This window comes from Numenius arquata, chromosome 4, assembly GCF_964106895.1.
Source record: "Numenius arquata chromosome 4, bNumArq3.hap1.1, whole genome shotgun sequence".
Lineage (NCBI taxonomy): Eukaryota > Metazoa > Chordata > Aves > Charadriiformes > Scolopacidae > Numenius > Numenius arquata.
In genome coordinates this window covers 40,306,929-40,332,128 of record NC_133579.1, presented here as the reverse complement: position 1 = coordinate 40,332,128, position 25,200 = coordinate 40,306,929, and the positions used below count along the sequence as shown (strand labels likewise).

At 38.7% G+C, this 25,200-nt stretch overlaps 2 protein-coding genes across 2 annotated transcripts in view; one reads left to right on the top strand and one right to left on the bottom strand.

The window, feature by feature from the left end:
* Nucleotides 1-23,601, top strand: part of RPRD1A (regulation of nuclear pre-mRNA domain containing 1A) — a 53,142-nt gene extending 29,541 nt beyond the window's left edge. The window contains exons 7-9 of the mRNA XM_074146237.1: nt 11,154-11,350; nt 19,200-19,324; nt 23,318-23,601. Of these exons, the coding sequence (XP_074002338.1) occupies nt 11,154-11,303 (150 nt within the window). The 3' untranslated portion in view covers nt 11,304-11,350; nt 19,200-19,324; nt 23,318-23,601. The remainder of the gene's footprint in view (nt 1-11,153; nt 11,351-19,199; nt 19,325-23,317) is intronic.
* Nucleotides 17,426-24,339, bottom strand: RMP24 (ribonuclease MRP subunit p24). Its single transcript, XM_074146240.1, has 5 exons — nt 24,190-24,339; nt 23,957-23,979; nt 22,991-23,190; nt 19,664-19,872; nt 17,426-19,293 (listed from the first exon to the last, which is right to left on the bottom strand). The coding sequence occupies exons 1-5, from the start codon at nt 24,267-24,269 to the stop codon at nt 19,140-19,142; spliced, it is 666 nt and encodes a 221-aa protein (XP_074002341.1). The 5' UTR covers nt 24,270-24,339; the 3' UTR covers nt 17,426-19,139.
* Nucleotides 24,340-25,200: the final 861 nt, after the last annotated feature.

Sequence of the window (25,200 nt, the reverse complement as noted above, 5' to 3'; positions counted from 1 at the left end):
GTAGTAGAATTATCCTGAGCACTTGAACTTCAATTTTGGTGTTACCTGTAAGTATTTGTTGTTTTCTGGTGTCTGAATAGCTAACATCCAGTTAAATAATAACTAAAAGAACAGGAGAGTTTACAGAAGCTACTCTTAAAAATACCAAAAGTAATAAAGACTGAGATGTATAATCTAGGTTTTAGCTATAATCAGTTATAAAGTGCTGAGTGCAAACTCCAGATTTGCATTTTTCAATGTAATCGATAAAGACTAAGCATTTAAATATGTAATTGTTAATTTAAGAAATCATAATCATATTTTGTGATTTAAGATTTAGAGCAAATTTATTTTCTGTGTGTGAGCCATTGCCGAAGTTTCAGTAGGAGAATTTTGCTGGAAAATACTGAATTTCATTACAGCTCCAATAAAAACAAAGCTATCAGTGAAAAATCTAGGTGAACTGTTGAGGGGCAGCAGGCAGGCCCTCTGTTCTGCAGTGGGAGGGAGGGATACTGTACAATTCCAACAACTGCGAAGTCCAAACTTGCATTAAAACAATTTCTGCAGGAGATGTGTTCTGCACAGCTCACGAAATGTTTAGTGGCAGAAAAGCTTTCTGTTACGCTGCTGTTATACAGACTTATTTGTTAAAGCAAGTTGCCCACTTTTTCACAGTACGTGTGTGTTTAACAATAGTTTTTCTTCCAATATTTGAGTACCTGGCAAGCTTTTATGCTGCGTCACACAGCTTTTGCCATGATGCACAATGAACTTTCAATTTGGACATCAAATCAGATAAAACCCATGTACTTTCCTCCTTTCCTGAGGTATTGCAAGGAAAAGCAACATGTTAAAAGGTTTTAGGTTCTTATTTTAACCTGTACAAATGGAAATGGAGTTTTTCCTGAGTTTTTCTCTGGAACCTTTGATACAAATTTAAAACAGTATCAAGTTTTGAGAGTGGATTTTGTATGAGTAAGAGAGAAATTGGAAGTGTCTGTTATAGAAAAAAAACCCAGGGTAATGTACCTGATGAAAATGTACCTAAGTGACTTGCATACTGACGTGCAAGAAGCATGTGACAAAACAGGGAATTGATTTGCTACTTTGTATAATTCCATTTTTTTTTCAACACTGTGGAAATCCGAATAACTAGTTTAGGACGTACAGTAAAGGAACTGATGAAGAAGAGTAACTGTCTTTAGGTATTTTATTAGTGCCTACTGATTAGTCAGAAATCTCAGCCATTAGAATCTTTATCAGGAATATCTGAAATGCTGTACTTTGCCAACAGTGATTCTTCACTGTGTTCCCCTCCATTCCAAAATTACACATGTAATAAATATTGGATGAAAAATTGAAAGAACAAAATAATTTTTTACATTATTTGCATTTTTCTTCTGTAACTTGTCTACTGAATTATTCATGGTTTCATTTGTAAATATCTTAGTAATAAATTACTTAAACAACATTTAACTTACTATGTTCTCCCGATGACCTGATCTTCCAAGGTAACTTCATCCGCAACTGAATAGAAATACGGACATGCAAACCAGAAAACCCCACAGGTACTCTTGGAGCTTCTATATAAGCCAGGATAATAATTTTAAAGACCTTTTTAACAAAATACAGGTGGCTTGAATGGATGAAAGATGCTTTAAAAAGCTAAGACATTTTAGATAGAAATGATTGCTAACCTCTGATACATGTTTTCTTTTATCAGTAGTTCACAGAAGAATGTGCATTAGTGGGGTTATTGCAAGCTCTAGGCTTTTGGGAGGAAAATAGTTCATAATGGGAAAGAGAACTTCGGGAAAAACACTGTAAATGTTTTTCCTTGTTCTTTTTAATGTTGTTTACTTGTTCTGTGTTCTGCTTTCTCTCTAGAATTTTCTTCTCTGGTTGCTCATAATTTCTGCCCTGAACCTCTTCTTACACCCTTTTTATTATAAAATTACCTATTTGAGCCATTCAGATTTGGGTAAATAATACCAAAAATGGGTGGGTGTGCCAAATTTGCTGCCTGAAATTGGTTGTTTGATAAGAGACATGTACATTGTGATTTTTTTTTTTTCTTGTAATTGCTCTGTACTGGTATTGCTTACCTTGTGCAAAATTTTCTCATCATAATATTTTAACACTAGGGCTAGAGGGCACTTTTAAAATGATAGAACGTGTATTTATGTGCATTGTTAGGAAATTAAGATTCTGCTCCTTTCTTGTTGGCTGTAGCAGGGGTGTGGTTGTTTGCTTCATGCATGGTAGAGTTTTCATTGGAGGTATTCCCACAATGTTCCAAATTCCCAAGTGTCCCAAGAGGGGCAGTTTCAAGAAGTAAGTCAGAATATCTACTGCTGCTGTGTAGCTCCAACGTTACCTTTCTTACGCTCCCATCCCCATCGCTGAACACTGCATTTGAAGTATATATTTCACACTCAAGAAAGGAGAGAAAAACAAAATTACTGTGCGACCTATCAACAGTTTGTCTTACGCAGATAATTATTTCTCATTAGTCACGTAAACTATAGTTTCAGTTCTCAAGTGACGCTAAGCACTTTCAACTACCATTAAAGCAAATCAGGCTTGTGATTGCTTGTCTTTGAGCTGTAACTAAATCCTCTTCTTTAGAATCCATCTCTAAAAAGGATGTTTCAACCTACTTAATGAAATTGTGAGAATGAGTTGACAAGTGTAATACAAAACTGTCTAGCTGATAAAATTTATTAGAGTGTACTCACATTGGGTGACCCCCTCACATTTCTTGGCTTATTTTGAGAACCATTCTTTAAAAATCTCTTTAAGAAATAGCCGCATACTCTTCAGGTAAGACTGTTCTGGAATTGTAAGGGGGTTGTCCTTCACAGCTGTTTCTTCAGATTGGATAGGAGTCATTTACGAACTGGGAAAATAAAAGACAGAAATTAAAAAGAATAATAATAATAAAATTAGTTTGAAGAGCTTGTTCAAAATGTCCAAGACCAGTTTTGCACAAATCGACCTGCACTTACTAGTCATTTGAGATTGCTTAAATGATCAAGGTCAAGAGCCTGGGCTTACCTGTAGCAGAAAGTTGGGGTCCTCTGTCTGTATCACTTTTATTTATTTCACTTTAAAAATAGCTAATACCCAATCTCAGGTCAATAAAACACTTCTGATTCGAACACTTCTCATTCATTTTCTTTCTTGGTCACAGGTTGACAGTGGTTCTGCACTGCAGTTGCAAAAGCTATATATGTTAGCCTGCTTTAAGCTCTCTGCTGCTTGGATTAGACAGCTACTAGTACTTAGCTTTGCTACAGAAAAACTGAGTCTCATGCTTCTATTTTATGTAGATGTCTTTGACTGAAGAAAAGGATCTGAGACAGTTGTCTCTTGGCTAGCTATAGATAAATCCCCTACCTAGGAACCTGCAGTGTTAACTTTCATTCTCAGATTCACTTTTCATCTTCAAAATAGTTACGTGTAGTCTTGGTTTTACAGAATTTTCATACTTTTGGATGTCCATTTGTCTCTTAAATGATGGATGTCAAAGTTCATGTTCTTGTGGTTCGGCATGCACAGCATTAGCTTTAGAAAGATGAGTTGCACGTGTGGAATCTGAAGTTGGAACTGAGGCTGTTGTAGTGACCTGCAGGCAAGGGTTGTGTGAAATGAGGAGTGTGTGTCTGACATACACAATTTTTACAGTTCAGCTGTTAGGTACAGTAAATATTTGGGCCTGAAGGCGTTACACAACTGTTCTTAAATGCATTGCTAAAGGCGTGCTTTTTCTAAAAGACCGTTAAATTTTTTCATTCATAGGTTGCTTTAAAATTGAATCCTGATATCCTTTAATGTGTATTTCCTTTGGATCATTTGGGAATAGGCGGAACTCCAAGAAACTATCTCTAAGCCTGCAGCCATTTAATTTTTTTATTCTTGTTTTCAAAACTGTTCTGCTTTATCCCTTGTGTGTCTGTATAGAGTATGAACTTGAATATTTGAGCACAATTGCTCAGAATTGTTCTGAAGTGCCTAATTGCTTGTCATCAGAAGTTCTCCAAAACTTCCTTCTGTCAGCCAAGATTTGAAACCTAAGAGTTCACTGTAATTTAAGCATCTCTTGGAAGCGTGTAGCTTTGAGATTATTATAATGGCTAAATTTTCAACCAGATAAAAATGCTGTATCAGGTAATAAAACACAAGGAGACCAAATTTAACCTCAAGCAGGCATCTTCCCTTTGAGCTGCTGCTCATATTTGCCATCCTGAAATGCTTTAAATTATGCATTGTCCCATAGAGATTCTCTAATTAATTCAGTCTTTAAATAGTAATTTATTTTATAAATTAATATTCATCACTGTGGACCTTTTTATGATAGAATGGAAGTAAATATAAACTAAGAAAGCCTAGTAGTACTCCTGGTAATTAAACTTACAAGTTTATTAACCTGTTTTCTTTAACTTTCCCAAACATTAACCAACTTTTTGCCAACACAATCTTCAAGAATAAAACTCAGGACCAGTGTAATAAGAAAATCTTAAAAAATGACCATTTCTTTGAGATGGTGTAATTCATGTTCTTTCTCAAAGTATTATGGAATGGGGAAATCCTTCTTTCTGTCAGGGGCATGTGCATTTCAATATACTAATGAAAACCAACCAGAATTTAATGCAATTAGAAGCCTTTGGAAAAATGTTACTTTTAATATACTTTTAATACCTGTTAGGGCGGATCCAGGGGAGGGCCGTGAAAATGATCAGAGGGCTGGAGCTCCTCTCCTATGAGGACAGGCTGAGAGGGTTGGGGTTGTTCAGCCTGGAGAAGAGAAGGCTCTGGAGAGACCTTATAGCAGCCTTCCAGTACCTGAAAGGAGCTTACAGGAGAGATGGGGACAAACATTTTAGCAGGGCCTGTTGTGATAGGACAAGGGGTAATAGTTTTAAACTAAAAGAGGGCAGATTTAGACTAGGTATAAGGAAGAAATTTTTTATGATGAGTGTGGTGAAACACTGGAACAGGTTGCTTAGAGAGGTGGTAGGTGCCCCGTCCCTGGAAACATTGAAGTTCAGGTTGGACGGGGCTCCAAGCAACCTGATCTAGTTGAAGATGTCCCAGCCCATTGCAGGGGGGTTGGACTAGATGACCTTTAGAGGTCCCTTCCAACCCAAACTATTTTATCATAATATGCTCATCAGAGATTTCTTAAAACATTACTAACTTCCATGAAGAGCTTCTCTGCCAGATAGTTTTCCAGCTGGAGCTAAAGAAGACTTCTCCTGCAGTTGCAACTGTATGCAGTTGTTCTCTGGGCTGACCACGGGCCAAGCATATGACATGAGAGCAGAGAACTTCTTCCATGGGTGGGTTGTTCATGGCTCCCATGAGTCTAAGTAATGGGGAGGTGGAAGCTGATGGGTTTGAATTCAGAACTTGGACAAATGCCCATGGAACTTGGCACCAGAGGCTGCAGAGACTAAAAAGGGATCCAGGACTAGACATTACAGTAAAGAACAGAATAGGAGATCAGCTGGCCGAGGAGAAAGGGAGTGACTGGCCAGGAAAGCATAACATCATGTAGGACTGAAATGGGAGGAACTGAAATTCCTTTGGATTAAAAGGATGGAAGCAAAAACTGCTGTGAGGTGATAGAGACATCTGGACAGTATAGTACTAGGGAGAAATAAGTGGAACTGGAACCAGACGCAGCCAAAACTATAGACAAAAGTGATAAGTGCAGACCAGGGTTAGAGAGGGAGGAATTCAGATACAGAGTCAGAAAGGAAGGAAATGGGAACAGTTAAGCAAAAACCAGTTTTGAGTGTTTGTGTTGGATATGGATACGGCATAACCAGAGTCTGAGAGGCATTGAACAGCCTTGCTGGACACAGAGATTGGTTCTAGGAAGAGCGTTTAAGGAATGGAGATGGAGACCAGGAGTCAAGACTGGGGTGAATGAGATTTGAGACCCAGATTTAGACTGGAAGGAGCGAGACAAAGAAATTGCATTTTCAAGGACCGGGAAGAATAGTTTGTGACCATTGTGAAGGAGTTCACATTTCAGATAATCACCCTTCAGATGGGAAATGTTCCGGTAAAATGCCTTGTTCCTATTTACTGCTGCTGCACCCAGGAATTTATGCTTTGAAGATCTGCAGTATATTCCTGTCTGTACCACAGCATAACAGCTGATTCAGGTAGACAAAGTCACTTAATCAAGCTGTCCCCAGATGGTCACTAATTTAATTTGTGGGTTTCGGACTTCTGAGTTCATTGCTTCCTGTCGCTTCATGTGCAGACAAGTTGAGGAGTCTCTAATATTTTAAAGCCAAATTTTTAAAGGCAGCACAAAATTTAACTGTGCTCATCTGTTTTCCAGAGTGATAGTGAGGGTTATCTGACTCCTCCAAGCCTAGTTGTCAGTCTTTCTTGCAGAAAAATACCCAGACTGGGTAAGGCATGAGATTCTAACAAGGTGGACTCTATAAACAAATGCTGTGTTTCTGAACTTTAAAATCTAGGTATCAGGGTATCACATGTTATTTGCCTTCATCTGAGCCTTTGAAGATTTCCAGTGGTTTCTGTGCTGTTGGACACAGCATGTGAGAAGCCTTTGCTCTGTGACTCAGCTCTATTGTCTGCACCTGAAATGGGAAGGCTGGAACAGACCTAAAAAGTCAGATATCTCAGTTTTAAATATGATGTATGTATACAGGCCATGCATGCTGATGTACATACATGCTCTCAACACCTTAAAAGCCTTTTCAACCTTTTGGGTTTTATTTTTCTTTATTGAGAGTATTGGTTTCTACCTTACCTTTCTCTCTGTAACTAACAAGGGTGCAGATTAAATGTTTGTGTTTTCTGCAAACCTTTTATTCTTGCTTTGGAATCAGACTTTGTTTCTTTCGCTTTGCTATACCTATTCTGCCATGCACTATTTTGATGCATGCTGTAGCCATAGTCACCAGATAAGGGTTCAAAATCATATTGATGTTGTAAAGGGAAAGCATACCCATGAAATTTCAAGTTGTTTTAGCTGTTGCATATGTCTACGGTAATTGTAGAAACTCTATGTTAAGATCTATTTCGGTTGAAAGGGAAAATGTCCTATGCAGTGCACAGCCAGTTTGGCCTGCCCACATTTTTGTTATTCATGATGGTTATAGTGTCTAATCAAAAATTATTTGGCTTTTTTGTCTGCTGCTTCTTTGATAAAGAATTAAAATTAATCTAGGTGCAGAATCCATGTGTTGTTAGCATGGCTTTAGCAAATTAGCCATATTCTACACTGTCAAGTAATGGAAATCTTAGTAATCAGTGGGATTCTAATGAGCAAAATAAGTTCTTCTAATTAGCTCATAAACCTACTTTTATGACTGGAAGTACAAAAAATTGTTACTTGAAAGTACTGTTATCTTAGACTGCTGAAAAAATTGAAGATACTTTAATTCCATACATCAGGTTGCATATATATCCCAAGAGTAAGGTTCTCCATAGGTAGCAAGCAATGCAAATTATGCTCAGTGTAGGAAAAGAAAACATCATACTTCTGCCTGTCCTTGACTGTTTGAAGTAAATAGCTTGAATCCTGCCTCGTTTACCCAGGGGTAATTTGAAGTATATCTTAAATCAACATAATGAAAATGAAATAGAAATTCTCCATGAGGATTTCTGCAGTTAGAAGTGTCAACAAATGGGTAAATTCTTACTTGGTTCAATAGTATACAGCAACAGTATCAGAAATGACACCTAGATATCCCCATTCCCACTCCTCTGCTTTAAGTCAGTCACACTCTCAACATACACAGTGAGGAAAAATGTTGTAGGTACATGTGCATGTATTATGATAAAATAATAAAGGCTCTACATGTAACGAGTGTCGTTCATGATGAGTACTTGATACTTGTATTCCAGCAGTTCAGGACTACTTAGGTAATGCCAGGACTATATTAGCGGCCTTAAAAATATATAAGCAAACCCTTTCAGAAGTGACTAGTGATTTTAAATAGAATCAAACTGTGAAAAGCAGCCCTTTGGAAAGTACCTCAAAACTGCTAAGTCACTGACTTGAAAATCAGCCCTCTGTTGAACTTGCATATCAGTCATGAAAACTAGACATTTCTAGTGATTTCTAGAATGGTTTTGAGAGTGTCATGGAAAATGAGGTGCTCTGGATCAGGCGAATAATATTTCTCCTTGCGGGGGAGGATAATCATGGACATCTAATCTGTAGTTGCAGATCTCACAGGCTTTGTATTACCAAAATTGCATTAAAATTGCATGTTGTAGCTTATACTGCATCAATAATATAATGAACTATAAAACTTTATGTAATTTTTTATCTACTCTATAGTAAAAACCTTGAGCAAACCTTCTCAGAGGTCTCTATTTCTAAGAAGGTACAAGGAACGAATTTTCACTCCCTGAGAGTGTGCATTGTGCTAAAGGTGTTGGCGAGAGGAAGAAGACTGTGTTATATGGGAGACCAAATTTGTGAGAACGTTTTCCTTAGTGAGGAAAAGGAACCTACTGTCAGTAATATTGATCAAGCTGGTATTCACTAGTCAGCAAGTCCCAGGCAAAATTTATATGGAAAATGCTGGATGTCAGAAATGTGATGTTACAATGGAAATGATTTATTATCAGCTGAAGGGAATTTTAATGGAGTCAAGCAACTGGCAATCTAATTTAAAGCACATATCAGGTTTTGGAGTGAAGTCATGAGAGAATATAGCTGCTAAGTGGGATCTGTGCGTATTTGCCTTGCATCACGCTTTGAAAGGATGCTGATTTGCTGCTTCACATTCTTCATTGACAGAGCATGAGCTTGGTCAGGATTCAGCTGATACAAACACCATTTACAAGAACTGCTGGAATGATTTTAGAGTTAATCTTTTTTAACAGTTTTGGGGTTTTTTACTGTTTTGGTTCTGCTTACAGTTCTGCTCATCCTGCTCTGTTCAGCAGTACGTCTTTCACAATGGAGGCCAGGTCTCCTAGCTTCAAGCTTGCTCAAAGCCCTCATTGCCCAATGCTCAATCCCCAGCCATCCTGCTTCTGCAAATAGCGATTCTGGTTATCAAGTGTTCTGTACATTGCCAAATTGTTTTACTAAACAATGAAACCCATCTTTTCCTCTGACATGAAAATCTGTTCCCTAAAATAATAGTTGGGAGTGTATCTCTGCAATCTGGGCTAAAATAAATAGTGAAAAGGGCAAGAAGTATTCTGTTACTGTCTTTTTACATGCTGGCAAAGGGCTATAACTCTTGCACAGAATCAGCTCACTGAGGCCTCTGGATACTGCTGTAATATTAGGTATGAAACACTAAAGTATTTATGGCCTTTGGGCATTACTGTAGGGATACAGTATCAGGATACAGCCCTTCATTTCCACAGCCACGTCTTGAAATCACTTGCACCAGAGAGAATGTTTTGGGCAAGTGTGAGCAAGTGATGGTTTTCCTAGGACCAAAGGACTTGTAGTTGTAAGGTTTTTGGGTCATCTGTATCATACAAGGAATGGTACTTTGCCCGGAATGGTACTTTGCCCTGTGTACCGTCACCAAGTGTTTACAGCTCTTCTGACTAGACATCTGTAATGTCACTGTGTTTAGTATCTCGTAAGACTCTGAACTGTATGTAATATTTAATTTTTAAATATAAATGATACCAAGGTATCGATGATCCTAATTCAGGGATGCTTTTCTCTCTCTTTCTATGTAAAGATTTAGTTATTACTATTTTTAGTTATGCATTACCTTCTCATGAAGAATTTAAGATTTCTTGTGGTTCTCTCACTGCCCTTGGTAAAAGGCCACACTGCCGCTAATAGTCACAAACTTTGTTTTTATGTGTGTTAGACCTTATCCAATAATCTTGATCATGCCCCAGGTATTTAACATTTGTACTACTGTATTGGGTCCTACTACCAAAAGGTAGCATTGGCCTTCACTTTTACTCTATGCTATTAACAATATAGAAAAAGTTTAAAATTATGTTTAGCCCTTATAAATAGTATGATTGTTATGTTTTATGGATGTTTGCACAGTGGTTTTATACTTGCTGGAACTTTCAAGTGTTTATATTTGGCACTTTCACAGGATGATGTAGATTTTTTTTTCCCCACTATTATTTAGAAGTGGTTATAATCATGAGACCTTGGTTGTCCATGTTGTAGGTTAACTATTTCTTGTTATTTCCCGCCATTCCAGGGCTGCAGCAAAACCTGCAGCTGCAGTAGAAAGCATCTGCCTTTGATGTATTGTGAATTACATATATTTTTATGAAGTGAACCTTTGCCTGCTAATGCGTATTCTCTTCTGCTCTCCAAAGAAATGTGTTTCCAAGTTTTTGAAATGTAAATATTCTTGTAAATTGTGCCCTAATCTTCGTACATTTTGGAATAACTGTTTTAATTTTATACAAGCTGGCATTCTTCTCCATTATGTCTCGTGTTCTCTAATAGGGGAGCACGAACAATATTCTAGCGGACTGGTTTACAATGTTAAATACTTTTTTTTGTATAATGTTTTTTCATGTGAAAAGTGCCTCATAATCATTAAATATATGAATTATGAGTGGCTTGGCTGTATTCCAATGCAATGGGAAATCCTTAGTCCCCAATTCAAAAAGTTTCTGAAAACTCAGGGTTAGATCCATAAATGTACTGATACAATATGTTTTTTATTATAAAAATTAATACAAAATACTTATGATTGATCAGCTTGGTGGGGCTGATCAACATGCCTGGTTAGGTGGTATTTGATTGTTTTTTATTCTTACTTCAGTATGAGCTGAAAGGAACTTCTTTGGCATCAGTAGTTTTATCCTCCTGTACTCAGTGAGTGATAGTAGAGTTTGTGTATCCATTAGGCTTAATACAGTTTCTAAGAATAATCCCATTCTACTAGTCACATAGAGAGAAGCATGTAGTTGTGTTAACTGGGATTGTCTTCCTTGTTTAGTGTTTATGTACTTACCATTCAAAGCAAAAAAAATCCCATGGCTATGCTTCTGAAGTCAGATGCTGAGAAAATGCTACAGCTGATGCCTCTGCCACCAGAATATTCAGTTCTCTGGGTTCTCACCTATTAAAGGATGTTTACTCATCTAACTTCCTTTAGAAAATGTCAAGTGGTAGGGATGGTATTAGCAAGAGTCTCATGCTGAATTCTTCTGTGTTACAGGAGTACAAACGCAAGCTAGCCAGAGTGTCCCAAGTACGGAAAGAACTCAGGTCACGCATCCAGAACCTGCCTGATCTCTCTCGACTTCCCAACGTCACAGGCAGCCACGTACACCTACCGTTTGCAGGAGACATCTACAGTGATGATTGATTGCAAGAACATCCTTCCATAACCTCTACTTTTCTGTGAAATGAGGGGTAGGTCAGACTGATTGGTACTCTTGTAGTATTATTTTTGTATATTGTTGGAGAGTGTCAGTAAAAATACTCTAATAATTTATAAAAAATGGTTTAAAAAGTTGATTTGTTTACTATTTTATTGGCGAGTGAACATAAGGGTACATTTATAAAAGGCATCTGTGTCTATTACATTGAAGAATGGATAATTATCTTATCTTTTGTAAAGATTTTAGTTGGGTGCCCTATAAAAAAAAATGCTAAGATTTTTCTTGTGTACCCTATATTTAAGTCAACATGTAATCAGCGCATACTTCTAACTCAAGATATTTCAGTTGCTAGTGAGGGAGTGAAATGTGGAAATCTCAAGCTTATGTTTGTAAGAAGGTTGATGCAATTTAATGCAAAGTTAAAAGTGATCTTACTGTCCATTATATTTAAATTACCCCCTCCCAAAACAAGTCAGGTGGGTTTTTTTGAAGTAAATGTTAGCAACCAGTTTTGTATTGGAAAACATAAATCATGTTACACTGAGCAGACACCTAAATGACTCAAAATATTGCAATATTTTAGTATAATTTAAAATTCAGCATAAGAAACTATACAATCGACCAGTTTAATTATGTTTCAAAATTGTAACTTACTTTTTACAGCTGCTTAGTTTCTAAATTGAGAGACCATTCATATGTACTCTAATCCCTTTCTGGAACATGTGTCTCCATCTAAAAAGGTTAATCCCAGAAATGTGAAGCCATTTCACAGCTTTAATTAAATTCAAAGGTCATTCTCTAAACTGTCCCAGTTGTTAAATGTCCATTATTAGAATTTGACAATGCTATGTACCATCCATCCAAGCAGCAACACGGTGATACAGCCGTGCTGTACATCTTCCACTGAGAAACCCCGGAGGCCAGTGGGGGCTTCTAGCCCCCACCTCCACCCGTTCCAGCAAACATTTCTAGATCGTGATTGTCTTTACTCACAGAACAGGAGGAGACAGGTCAGGCCTGTGTATAAGTGAAACTGTGGAAAATGATTGCCAGGTGTCTGGTTTTTTTTAAAAAAAAGGTCCTTTGCATGGCACAAGTGTGGTATTTGTCTCCAGGTAGCTGAATTTGTGAAAATTCTTTGTTACCATACTGTACAACAGCTTTTAAGTTCACTTAAAGATACAGACAGGCATCTAGCAGATTGCCAGAAAGCTTAGGCTTTTCAGTCAATAGGAATTAGGCAAGTAAGTCAAGCAGCGATTTTAAAAATGCCTGTCTGTACCTTTGGCATTTAGATGACCTTAACAACCTGGGCTGCAAGTGTTTTGAGTTGGATATATCATCAGAGTATTTAGTGATAGCATTTTGTTCATGGGTTTGCACTTTTCAGGCATTGCTTTGCATCAGTTAAGTTCACAGTTTACAAGTTTAACACTCCTTCTCACATAGAAGCAAATTTTTTTAAAAAAATCTATTCTTCCTTTTCAAAAACCACAACAATTCAAAATAGTCCTGGAGTGAAATTGTTGAAGATAGCGATCTGTCACTTGTTATTGACTTCTACAAGGCTAATCACTGGAATAGTTGTTAGATGTGAATGGAGAATAATGTTTCTCTTTAAAGTAGATACACTTGGACATAAGCACCTCAGTCCAATTATCTTTTCTCATGGAAGTTGCCATGAATTAGACCTCAGTTAAAACTGAGAAAAAACTCAAAAGATAAAAATACAGCTGTTGACATAGCACTCCATAGCATGCAATGTGGAATTCTAATTTTATCAAAAATTCTGACAGATAGAAATGCTGAAAATAGTTCAGCAGAGCTCACTAATTGTCCAAAGATCGTAGGTTTTAAGTGGCAATTTTCCACTCCATAGGAATAAAGAGCTAACTGTAATGAATCCAGAGGAGTGTTTCTTTAGTTTTAAGTCTAATATGCAAAATTAAATAGCAGTCATTGGCATCTTTTTAGCATAGATTCTTAATAAGAAAATGAGTGTTCAGATAAAATTTTTAGTGGTTTAAATATTTCTGTTCTAGTATGTTAAATTCGGCTCATAAATTCATATATACTTTTATGTGCATTACAGTTGCAGTTAAAGCTCAGTCTTGCTAAAGGATAGCACCAAATTTGTGATAAATATTAAAACAGTTTAATCTATTAAGAATTATAAAATGAATCAAAGAACAAGAAGGATAAATAGTGAGTTCATAGTTGAATCTCATCCATGGGAAACTTAATTTGTAGCCAGAGGCGATTGTAAGTGCAGCAGCATGGCTTGTTTAGAGTGCATTGAAGGATCTAAGTCTTGGATACTCAAAGCCATAGGGAATGAAGCTTAAACTGTCTTTTGCTACCTTAACTAAAAATAATTATAATAATACAGTCGAATGCTGAATTTTCTTGATCTTTCAAGGGTATTGAAAAAGACAGGACACTTGCTTCACTAGACTTCTTTTTCCTATACATAACTCTTAGTGATAATGTTGCTTATCTACAGATAATGTAGAACTGATAAAAGAATGAGGAAAAAATCTCAACTTCTTGATGTATATAAGTTTTAATTTTGAGAGATTTTTCTGGATATATTTTTCTTTATTTTACTGTGAAATTGTTTACTTCGAGGAATATTTCATAGCTGGGATTTTGGAAATGATCCCTCAACATTTGTTTGGAAAAGAGGACTTGCAGAAGGTAAACATCACTCTTCTTGCAATTGTGGCTGAATTTTAGTGGCTGAATGGTATGTGGTTTTTTATTTATATGGGAAAGGCATCAGGTATCAACTAGTTAGAAGATTTATATTGTAACTGTAATAGTATAGCAGGAAATAACATGGTACAATACAAATGCAGCCCTGTAGTATCAAAAAAATACCTCCAAATTCTCAGGTTCCAAAGCTTAATGTACGTACTTCTGACATCTCAGGAAGAAAAGAGGCTGGGTGGAGAAGGGAAGGGTGCCCAGGAGCTGAAAGGGAGAACATGCCTGGGGGGAAATGAAAAGCAAAACAAATGCCAACTTCTGTCAAAACAGAAATAACAGCTTGAAACTGGGCAGCACAACGTTTCAGCTGTAGATGGGATTATACAGTAGAACTCCTTTGGGGCGTTACCACTCTGGGAAAGAAAACGCGTGGGTGTACCCTGCCCGTCTCTTCTAACATGGTCTGACTCCCCTCAAACCAGAATGCCCACCCTACAAAAGGCACAATTATAAAATATCTGAACATCTTTCATTAAATAATAAAAGCATAATAGATTATTTGCTTCACTATATTGCACTTTCATTGAGCATTCTCTGAAGAAAGCAAAGACAATCCTGCAGCTCTTTGCCACACGAGAATGCTTACCTTGGAGGTCACTGGGACTGCTTGTATATTCTAGTGTTTGCAGGCTCAAGCTGTGTTTTTGCCGAATGTTTTGAAAGATATCAGGAATATTACCCCACTTCTGTGGTTTTAAAACTAAATGTGTAGTCCTTAGTTACAAAAATTACCATTCTTAGAAATTGTGTTTCATTACTCCTTTTGAAAATTAAACTACAGCCTGCATTAATATTAGCCTGTTCCACTCCGTTAATGTTTGTATTAATATATTAAAACACCTCAGTTAATCCCTAGCAACACAACCCAAACTACATGCTTATTACGTATTTTATCTGAGTAGTCTTCTGAATGTCAACCTGAGAGCATTCATTATGATAAAATTACATTCCTGTTTACCTGAAGTTCAGGAAGACAATGTGTTAGGACTCGCACAGACTAATACTGCTCCCACAAGTCAGTGCTAACTCCGTCTGGTACTTCAGTGATAACCCAAAATACATACATAGGATGCAGGAGCCCTGCAGGTGCAGGGATGCAGATCCATAGATGACCATGGAAGACATGAAAATCATACATAGGTCCTCTACAGAAGAGCTGGGGTTTGGGCTTTTGAAACATAAGAAAATAGATTCATGGGTGTGGGTGTTTTTTCAGTGGAAAAATTAGTGAACTAGAAAACCAGCACGTCTAAAATTTGATGGTTACACTTATAAATATTTAGGGCCAGTTCTGCTCATTACTCGTGCATATAATCACAGTGACTATTCCTGCAAGTAAAGAAAGCAGATTCAAATGTAGTGTCTGAAGTGGATTTTTTTTTTTTAATGAATGACCAATATTGTCTCAGCTCCTATTTCAGTGTGTCATTTATCTTGATTAAGTAGTAAATCTCTTCCATCTTGTTATTTAGAAATCTATTTCTGATTTCATCTTTACAATATTTAAAGTATCCTACTAAGCATGATGTTTTTGTGGGAATTTGCAAAAGTTCAATAGCACTCGTTACTTGTTTGCAACAGAAATAGACTCATTTGTTAAAAGCTAACAAGAAAAGTTTGAAATGTAAAGATGTTTCATTATTGTGCTTTTCTGACAGAATGTGTAATCCTTGTGTAATTTATGTCCTCAGAATAACACCTGTTATGTATGCTCTTTCATATTTAATAGAATAAAACATTGTTGTAAAAACATCTTTGAAATCATTGTTTATTGCTTGCCTACTCAACCTCTATACTTAGCAGTCAACCAAAATCTCATAGTGATGCTGAGGAAATGATCGTTACTAATTTTGAAGTTGACTACTCTGTATTTGTATTTTGTATGATAAAGTGACAGTTTTCAGTGAGGAAGCAGTGCATCAAAAAGTCTGAGGTCGTATCTCTACAACTGTAAATTTCTTAAAAAGAAATACTGCTCATATACCATCTAGTCTGGCTGAAGTTTGTTTTGTTCGGGGGGGGGGCTGGGTGTGAGGGAACCAGTTGTAATATGCCAGCTTGAAGTCCCCAGTACTAAAAAATAGGAAAATGGCTCAAACCAATGTTTCAAAATAAAATACGCTTTAGTTGCACTGGTTGTATTAAGCCACATTTTGTGACATTTTCAATATATGGTATGATGCTGATATACATACCATAGGATTTGTATGAGCTGGGAAATAACTCTCAGTCTGTTATTAAATACCTGTAGGCAGTGGTGGGTGCTTCACAGAGAATCTTCTTGGTCTTGCTTCACAGCTGTGGGTGAAATTCTGGCCTCGCTTCACAAGTCTGGGTGAAATTCTGGCCTCACTGAAAGCAGTGAAGCTGTTTCCTCTCTCCAGAGTTGTTTTTCCAGCTCTTCAAACACAAGCCAGGCGCGCTGCAGGGCAGAGGTTTGGCGGGGAGGCAGCCAACGATTAAACCTCAGTGTTTCATTGAGTACAGGAAAGTAATATATTCTGAAGGGAAGAGTGCACCTGATGTGTATATGTATGTGTGTATATATATATGATGTGTGTCTATGTATGTACCTATACATCATATATAGAGAGATGTATATACAGAGATATGTGCGTGTCTCTCTCTATGTATGTTTTTCAATACACTGATTCTGTGACAGTCCAGTAACAGAAAAAGACTATTAGAGGTTTAGGAATAACATAAAAGCACTTCAGATAAAATGTACCAACACTATTTCTGCCCAGCATTTTGAAGCACACCTGTAAAACAAGGAATGGCACATACTGAATGGGTTTCTTTTCCTTTTTTTCCACAGTAAAGTCTGACAGCTTGCAATAGTGATCCCTTATAACAACACACCTGGACAAGTCTGACAACTCCAGTAATTACAAGGAAAAACATGTTTTTTGGAGCATGACAAGACTGTCTAGGCTACCAAATAGCACACTGCACTAGCAATACAGCTGGAGTGCAGAATACCTGAAAGCTCAGTGCCTGCCATCCACAATACACTTCTTGGAGTTGTGTACTTCAGAGCAGCTCTCCTGTGATCCTGGGGATAGATTGCCCATTAGCCTTCCCATCACACTGGCTGTGCCCCAGATCACGTCTTTCATCCATTAGCTGTAGTTTTATCCAAAAGGAACATGACTCGTACCCTGAGACCACTCGGTATTGCGTAAAAAGCACAGTAAATAGGGACAATTGGAAGATCTGCTGCAAAAGCATACTCCTGATCTAACGTATTAATATTGGTGCACCTTAAAACATAGCAGATGCCCACACTGGTTTCACGTAAGCCTCACAGGAAGTACAGCAGTAGAGTACCTAGTGTGTGTACTGTCAATGTAAAAATTTATTGCAAAACTTGTTTTTCAAATACTTTTGTATAAGGCACATTTTCCATCAACAAGATTGAAGTATTTTTCCAGAGGACTGGACCATAAATACAGCAACAACAGGTGAATTAACACCCAGTTCTACAGTGGAAAAGACGTAACTCCCAAGTTCCATATTTTGATCGAAGAATGACAGTTAATTTGATCCTCCATGTACATAAGAAACAAACAGTAGCAAACCTTTCAAAGTTATTGTACAAGTGTACAGAAGACATAAAAAGGGTGCATGCTGATCTTTGAGACTGTAAGTAGAATTTGCAACAAACTATTCTCCCGGCCCTGAACTGCTTTCAAGTCTGCCAGCTTATTCACTGGTCCTATTTCTTAAGCAATGTTCATTCAGTCTGAATACACTTAAAGGAAGTCATTCATTAGAACACAAAAAAAAGGAAAATACAGACCTTTAAACCCAAGAATTTAAATGTTTCTAACTGACTGATTCTCTTTTCAGATGGAAAATCTGAAGCACGATTTGCAGACTGTACACAGGGCTGGCTATAAACTCAGCTCTTAAGGGTGACTTTCTACTGTCCTTTCTCACCTCTGTGCCGAACTCAAAATGTAAAATCTGACCATGGAGACCACTTTAACCTTGGCAATCATCTATTCACATCAAAACACTTTGGCGCAACAAATTCACTACTGTCCAGGGCAAACCTAGTTTTCCAGATTGAAGTCCAGGAAGGAAGCAACTCTGAGGCCTGATAAAACAGAAAGACATTTAAGAAAGAGGTTCTCTCTTTAGTCATTTCTAAATGAGACAAAAGTCACCCATTTTGGTAGCACCAGAGCAACTGGAGAGGAAGCATCCAGTATTCTTTACGGCTGTGCTACTCTCTCTCACAGCAGTAAGAAATCAGGGTGCTGACAGCAGTCTAGCGTGGAGGTGTCTGTCAGCACTGAGAGCATCCCGCATCAGCATGCGGTTTTACAAAGTTTGGCGTTATCCTGGCACCAGTATCGTCTGCAGTCCAAATCACAGACAACATTCTTAAAAGGAAGAAACTTAATCTGGTGATACACAGCTTTATCTCTCTCTGTATATACAGAGTGCTATCTTAAAGAGCAAATTATTCTGGAACCTTTGTATAGCCATGTTAAAAGCTGTGCTTAAATTACCACAGGTATCAAACGACAGCGACATTACAGGACACTACTTAAATCCTTGAAAAAGACATGCCTGGAGAAAGTGCCAGTGAAAGTGTCTGTTTTACTCAAACATGCAAAGCAGGGATGAGATCTTTCAATTCGATTGTGATGCATTATCTTAAAAATAGTGGTAGAGTGAGGTGGAGGAAAGCCAAATTGCTTTCAGGTCTGCCAACCGACCTGTTGGTCCTGCTGGACCCACTGATGGATCCAGTATTGTCAGCTTCCTCAAATGACAGATTCTGGCCTTTAATTCTTGGGCCATTAGAGACTGCAAAACGTGTTCAAGATTCCCAAGCGTATCAGACTGGCTATTTTATCATCTGCCTCTTGCGGGCAATCAGTCCCCTTAGAAACAGAGCTCGCTTCTAAAAAATACGGTCTACGCTTACACAGGGTACGTGCTGTTAGCTTAAGTTTTAAAGAAATTACTTTGTTGATTTACTAAAACTGGAACAATACTTATTGCTGTAATCTTTATTACTTTGAAACAATGAATAACTAAAGCAAAGTCAAGAAGGTTTTCAAATCTGCCTTCTGGCTTTTCTCTTTTTCTTCTAGGTTAAGCATCTGTTTTAGCTTACAGAAGTGAAATTTGGAGTTTCTGGGAGTCTTGGAAGCAGAGCTGGTTGTCGCCTGTCCAGATGCACGTGTTCTGAAAAACAAAAGACTCAAATGTGATAAAGGTGAGGAATCAGAATTAATATGAAGTAACTATGGAAGTGCATATATATAATTTAAGTGAAAAATTTTGAATGTAAATAATGTAATTTCATGTGAGAGTGGTCAGAAGTATAACTTTGTTATGCAAATTTCAAGCTAGACATTTCACATTAATGACAAAACCACAACTGGGCATTTTTTGTACATAGTCAATTTTCATCAGAATCTTTGATCACGAAGACACTAAGAAAAATACTTAGTTATCAATTTGAAGTTTTTTAAGTGACTGAAGTCAGTACATGACACTCTTTCCTAACAGGACGTAATATACTCTATTCTTTAATCAGGAGGGAAACAGATACCTGAGAAATGATGAGGGAGTGTTCCCTTTGGATCCCAAACTACTGCAGCTCACAGGTGTCACTTTGTTTGCAGACTGAATTTTTACATCTGGTGTTGTCAGGCTGGATTTAATGCTCGGGGTGCCAGAACTGTGTGACTTGGTAGTTAGAAAATCCCTGCTTTTACCATAATGTCTTGTTGTTTTGTTGCATGAGTTGCAAGTAACCAGCTGTGGAGAGAAGAAAGGAAGTATCAACCATTCTTTCAGTCTTTTTACCTCTATAAAGCCATTGTAAGAATTATCCAAACTATTCTCCAAATATCATGACACAAATTAAATATTTGCTTAAGTGAAACATTTGATATTAAAAAGCGACATATACTTTGAACCTAATATTTTCATTCAGGCTTCTTAAGCCAAACACATCCTGTGGGTTTATCTAGAAATTACTCCAATTCCCTAGCAACTGTTTTCAGGAGATCCGTAACTCTGAATGTAACGTTGTACAGTGAGATACGGAAAACAACCCTGCCAAAACGGAAAGATGAAACAGCATCTGAACTGGACATATATGGTATCTTAAGTATATACTAGGGGTACTCATATTTTGCTAAAATACATGAAAATAACTGTGATCTAAATTCATCAACATATTCTATCCCCAATGAAGTTATACACTTTCCAGGGAGTCTTGAGATAATATACTTGTATTATCAAACTCTCAAAAATAGCCATCCATAACTAATAACAGTGAGTCTTAGTGAACAAAGAAGAGACTTTCCATTAGCGCAGAAACACCTAGTACAATACACAGGATGTTCTAAAGAAAGGGCACTTTCTCTTCTATCTGTATTTCTAGGCTACAGGGAACTTCCAGCAGCAGAGGATGTTGCAGAGGTGCATCAGAACAGATAATGTCAGACAGTCATACAGACTGTCAGATATTCCTAATATCCCTGACTGCCATAGCAACCGCTCTTATTAAGATACGTGACAGTAATGCAGCCAGACAACTTTTTGAGGCACACAGTTAAACTGACTGAAAAAACACAGTTACATGATGTTTCTGGTTGAAAAAAACATACTCAAAAGAATGTCACAAAAATGTCTAAGTAGTTTGGAAAGCATCTATACCAGATCACTCTTCATTTCAAACTGTGTAAATTTACCTAAATTCAGATTGCTTAGAAAGAATTACATTTAGGAATGCCGAAATGAAACATTTTCAGTTAAGTGTTTTGACTGTCTCTAGACGTTATTTTGTCAGCCTAACAAACTGAAAGAGAGAAAGATCATTAATTTATACAGCTGAGGTATTGATGTATTTTTAGTTCTTATAAATGAAATTCAGATGGGGAAAAAAACCCACAACCAGCATCACATAACAAATTAGCACTCCATGGAATATAAATGGAGGTGGAACATGTTATAATGTAGGAATTAATGGATTAATCATAGCACTGCACAGCTACTTTCCATTCCCTGAATTGCATATGCAGTTAACTCCAAAAATTTTAAAAGCCCTGAAATAGTTCCTATGCTATATGCCTTTTCATGGCAGAAGCCTTCTCAAATCAAGTTCTACTTGCTAAGAAAGGTATCAAAGGCACAACCTGTCACATTGTTGCTTGGTTTAATTTTCAACCACACTCAAATTTTCATTTTTGCAAGTCTCAGGTATTAGATTACAGGGATCTACATTGCTAATTTTGAAAGCTGTCAGTTGCTGACAGTATTTTAAATACTTAAAACCAGAAATACTTAAATCATAATCCACAACACAAATGCAAACAGAATTGAGCAGAACACAGGTGCAGCAAACTGTAATTACTCCCTAAGATTAGAATATTACCCAGAGTTTAAACTGGACCTATTTAAAACTGAATTTTAAACTACTCATATGAATGCACAGTATGTCCTACAAACTTCTACAGTTACAGAATTACTCTAAGAACCCATCACAATTCCGTAGGACACTGTTCGTCAGTTGTTTAGAGACAGTTCTTATTGTACACTAAACGTTTGTGATCCCAGAAAAATAGAGCAGAGATTCCAGCTTTTCAGATGCCCTTTCTGGGGCCCAACTATGATCTACAATTTGGAGAGAGTAAAAGGAAAGGTGCCTTTCTGGAGTGCCTTATTTTGTTTCAAAAATTTTACTCCCCAAACCAGCAGACTCTCATCTGAGAAAGTGCCAAGTGTGCCAGCAACAGCTGGGCACAATAGGGTGCCGTCTCATGTATTAAAACATCCATTCACTTAACCTGTTTTAATAGTAGTGCACGCCTTGGCAACACTAGGTTAAATGTATACTATTATTCTTCAAATAATAGTAAGTAGTATAAAAAATAGTAATTAAATCTCACATACCTGAGTAATTTTAGGAAAAAGAACTGAAGCCTCAAGAGCAACATTAACTTGTTTAAATTACCTATGTGGTTTAGTTTTGAAAGACTTCCTATAAACAGTAATATTCAGACAAACGTAAAAAATTTGTACAGAAGGTAACAATAATCTGGTGCAGCCATAACAGTCTACTGAAATAAATGAAGTAAAGCTTGTTAAACTGAGCAAATATATTTTTACACAACTGATAAAACTGAAAAATCTGGCAATCTGTCAATCACTCAAGTTCTTATTCAGAGCTGAAACACAAGCAGTACATGTCAAGCTACACATACTGGCAAAACCAGCCCAACTTCAGCCAATGGCATGTTTTTCTTCTTAGGTATGTTTTGGGGTATTCTTAGCAAAGGATTTCTATGGATTCTAATGGATTTTAGGATCTACACAGCTGTATTAAGGCTCTGCATCTAGTAGAGTTGCCAGGTCCTACTTCTGCCACATTCATAGGAAAAAAGGAACAGGCAAAAATCTGCTACTCCCGCCATTTTTTGCAAAGCCACACAAATGATACAGTAGCTGACAGTGGAAATGCCAGAACTTCCTGGCAGGAAGAAATTAGTTAATTTTCAGCAAGATCTCAGACATCTGCAGAGTCTACCCAGACTGATGCTAAAGAGATCACAGGGAGGGCAGAACTGTCTGTGTAGCTTCTCTGACATGTGGGGTTGGGTGGGTTTTTTTAGGGGGGAGGGGTGAGCAACTTACTTGTTCTTGTCATCGTGTTCATGATCTCTCTATTGTGGATGGTAGATTTTAAAAATTTTGACTGTGAATAGAAATTATCCCGAAAGAAAGGATGAGTTATACACTCATGAAAAAAGAAATGTGTAGGTGTGAGCTCTTCTTCTAAGAGAAAGATTTCCATACCTTCTTTTTTTCTGCCACTGAAAGGTTTCAAGGAAATATCAGGTATTTGGGAGTTCCAAGTAACTATCCTTACCAGAACACTTCTTGATTCCCTGTACTTTTTCAAAAGCTTTGTCTGTTTCATATTAAGTTTACGGTTCTTCGCCTCTCGTTTAACAACTTTCTCTATCTGTGGAGTCATTTTCATCTTTGGTTTGAGACGCACTCGGTAGCTATCAGGAACCAGGAACTGGAAGCAGTAAGGACATGTCCTTTCTAATCCACATCCCTTATCTACAGATTAACAAAGGTAAAAGAACAAAACTTAAATGAAATAATTATGTTTTATAGGCATACATCAAAATGGCATGTTTCTATTTTAACATTATCTAGGTACATATGTTTTTATTTTATCTTTCAGATACTACTAGAACATGAGAGGAAGCTGAGCACCAGTATGTGCTCAGCTGAGCACAATTCACGCAAAGTTTATGGACAGCCTAAGTTTACAGAATACATAAGTGTACATTTTCCTGAAAAAATGTAATTCCATACTAAAAATCTTTAACGACGGAGGCTCACTATTCTGCAAGGAGCTCCATGCAGGCACACTCTTTTGCTAGATGAGTGACACCAAAGCTCTTTATCCATTTTAAGTGCAAGAAGATGACAGCATCTCAGCCTGGGATGAAGAAATGCTTTGAGGTAAATTTCACATCTAATAACATGAGGCGCGCTCCCGCACCTGCCTTATTACTGCCTGCTGCCAGAGCTGGACTCCAGCATCTCTAAACCCCTGCAGAAACACCTGGGCCCTGCTGCCAAGCAAGTACGCCATTGCTGCCATCAGCCCCCAAGCCCACCCTGGCACTGGGGGAAATGGGAGAAAAGGGGAACGCCTGTGTTCTAGGGCCCCTGATTCTGCCCTTCCGCCGCCCAGGCGGTCCCCACGCGCTGCTCTCCCACCGTAGGGGCCCGGCAGGAGCCCCTCTCCTCCTCCTCCTCCGCCTCCCGCGGCGGCCCCGGCACCACCGTCCGCCCCCGGCTCCCCCTCACTCGCCTCGGGAGTTGCGGAGCGTCCACCTGCGCGGGAGAAAGGTACAGCGTCATGTCACGTCACGTCACCCCCGGCCACGCCGCGCCACCGCAGGCGCGAGGACAGGGGGCGGGGCCACTCACGTGCGTCACTAACTCTCCCTCTCCACCGCCCCTCGCTGCTTCGCTTCCCGCCCCCGGCTTCTCCCCCGCACCCCCTTCCCCGAGGGCCGCCGCGTCCCGCCGCCGGTCGCTTACAGCAGGAACCGGGCCTGGCCTGGGCAGGCACCCGCCAGCTCCTCCGCCGCTACCCCCAGGAACCGCCGCTGCCGCCCCATGGCGCTGAACGCCCTCCCCGCCGGAAGCCGCCGCCAGCCCAGGTCCGGCGGCCGGGGGCGGGGAGGGGAAGGGGGTGTGTGTGTCTGTGGGTGTGTGTGTCTGTGCAGCGTTTCGCCGAGGCTCGGCGGGTACCCGCCGCCGCGGCACCACGGTTCCGGGCTCGGGCGGGCCGCGGCCGGCGGGGCGGGCCGCCTTGGCGAAGGCTTCGTGCCCGGCCAAAGGTTTCGTGCAGCGGCCGCCTTCCCCAGGAGGCCGCGGGCCGGGGATCCGCTAGGGCTCGCGCCGCCGGCGGCCGTTGGGGCGGCAGCAAGGGCTGCGCGCGGCCGGTGGCGGGGCCGCTGTGAGGGAGGGGGCGCGGGCGAGGTGGGCTGAGGGGACGGGCGGCCGCCCCCCAGCTCTGCCGTCCGGAACCGCTTGAGCCTTCCGCGGTGTGAAAAGTGTTTGGTTGTGGGGTTTGGTTTGTTTTTTTTCCGCTTTTCCTGTAGGAAAGAAAACTTTTACCTTAGGGAAAAAAAAAAAAAAAAGAATAAAGAATACAATATTTCTGTGTCAAGAGTTGTCACGTGAAAAATTTCAAACAGCAGCTCCAGAAAGCCGCTTGATGTTCAGAAGTGCCAAACATCAGCCATCTCCCGCTCTATTTAGATGCCTTTTCTTTTCTTTTTTTTTTTTTTTTTGCATGAATTTTGGCAACTACATACTTGGCTTTATCACTCTGCAAATGTGCTCCCATTAAAAAGAAAAAAAAAAAAAAACCAACCCTCAAGCTTTTCAACGTTTGATGTGTGTTTTATTAATTCCCTTGGCCCCATTCATTTGCTAGACATTCTTCTTCTTTGATCTATTGGTAATGGTGTTCATTTAGGAGAGGTATTCATCTGAGCAGGCTTCAATATTCTATCAAGGAATTTGAATAAATATAATTATTTC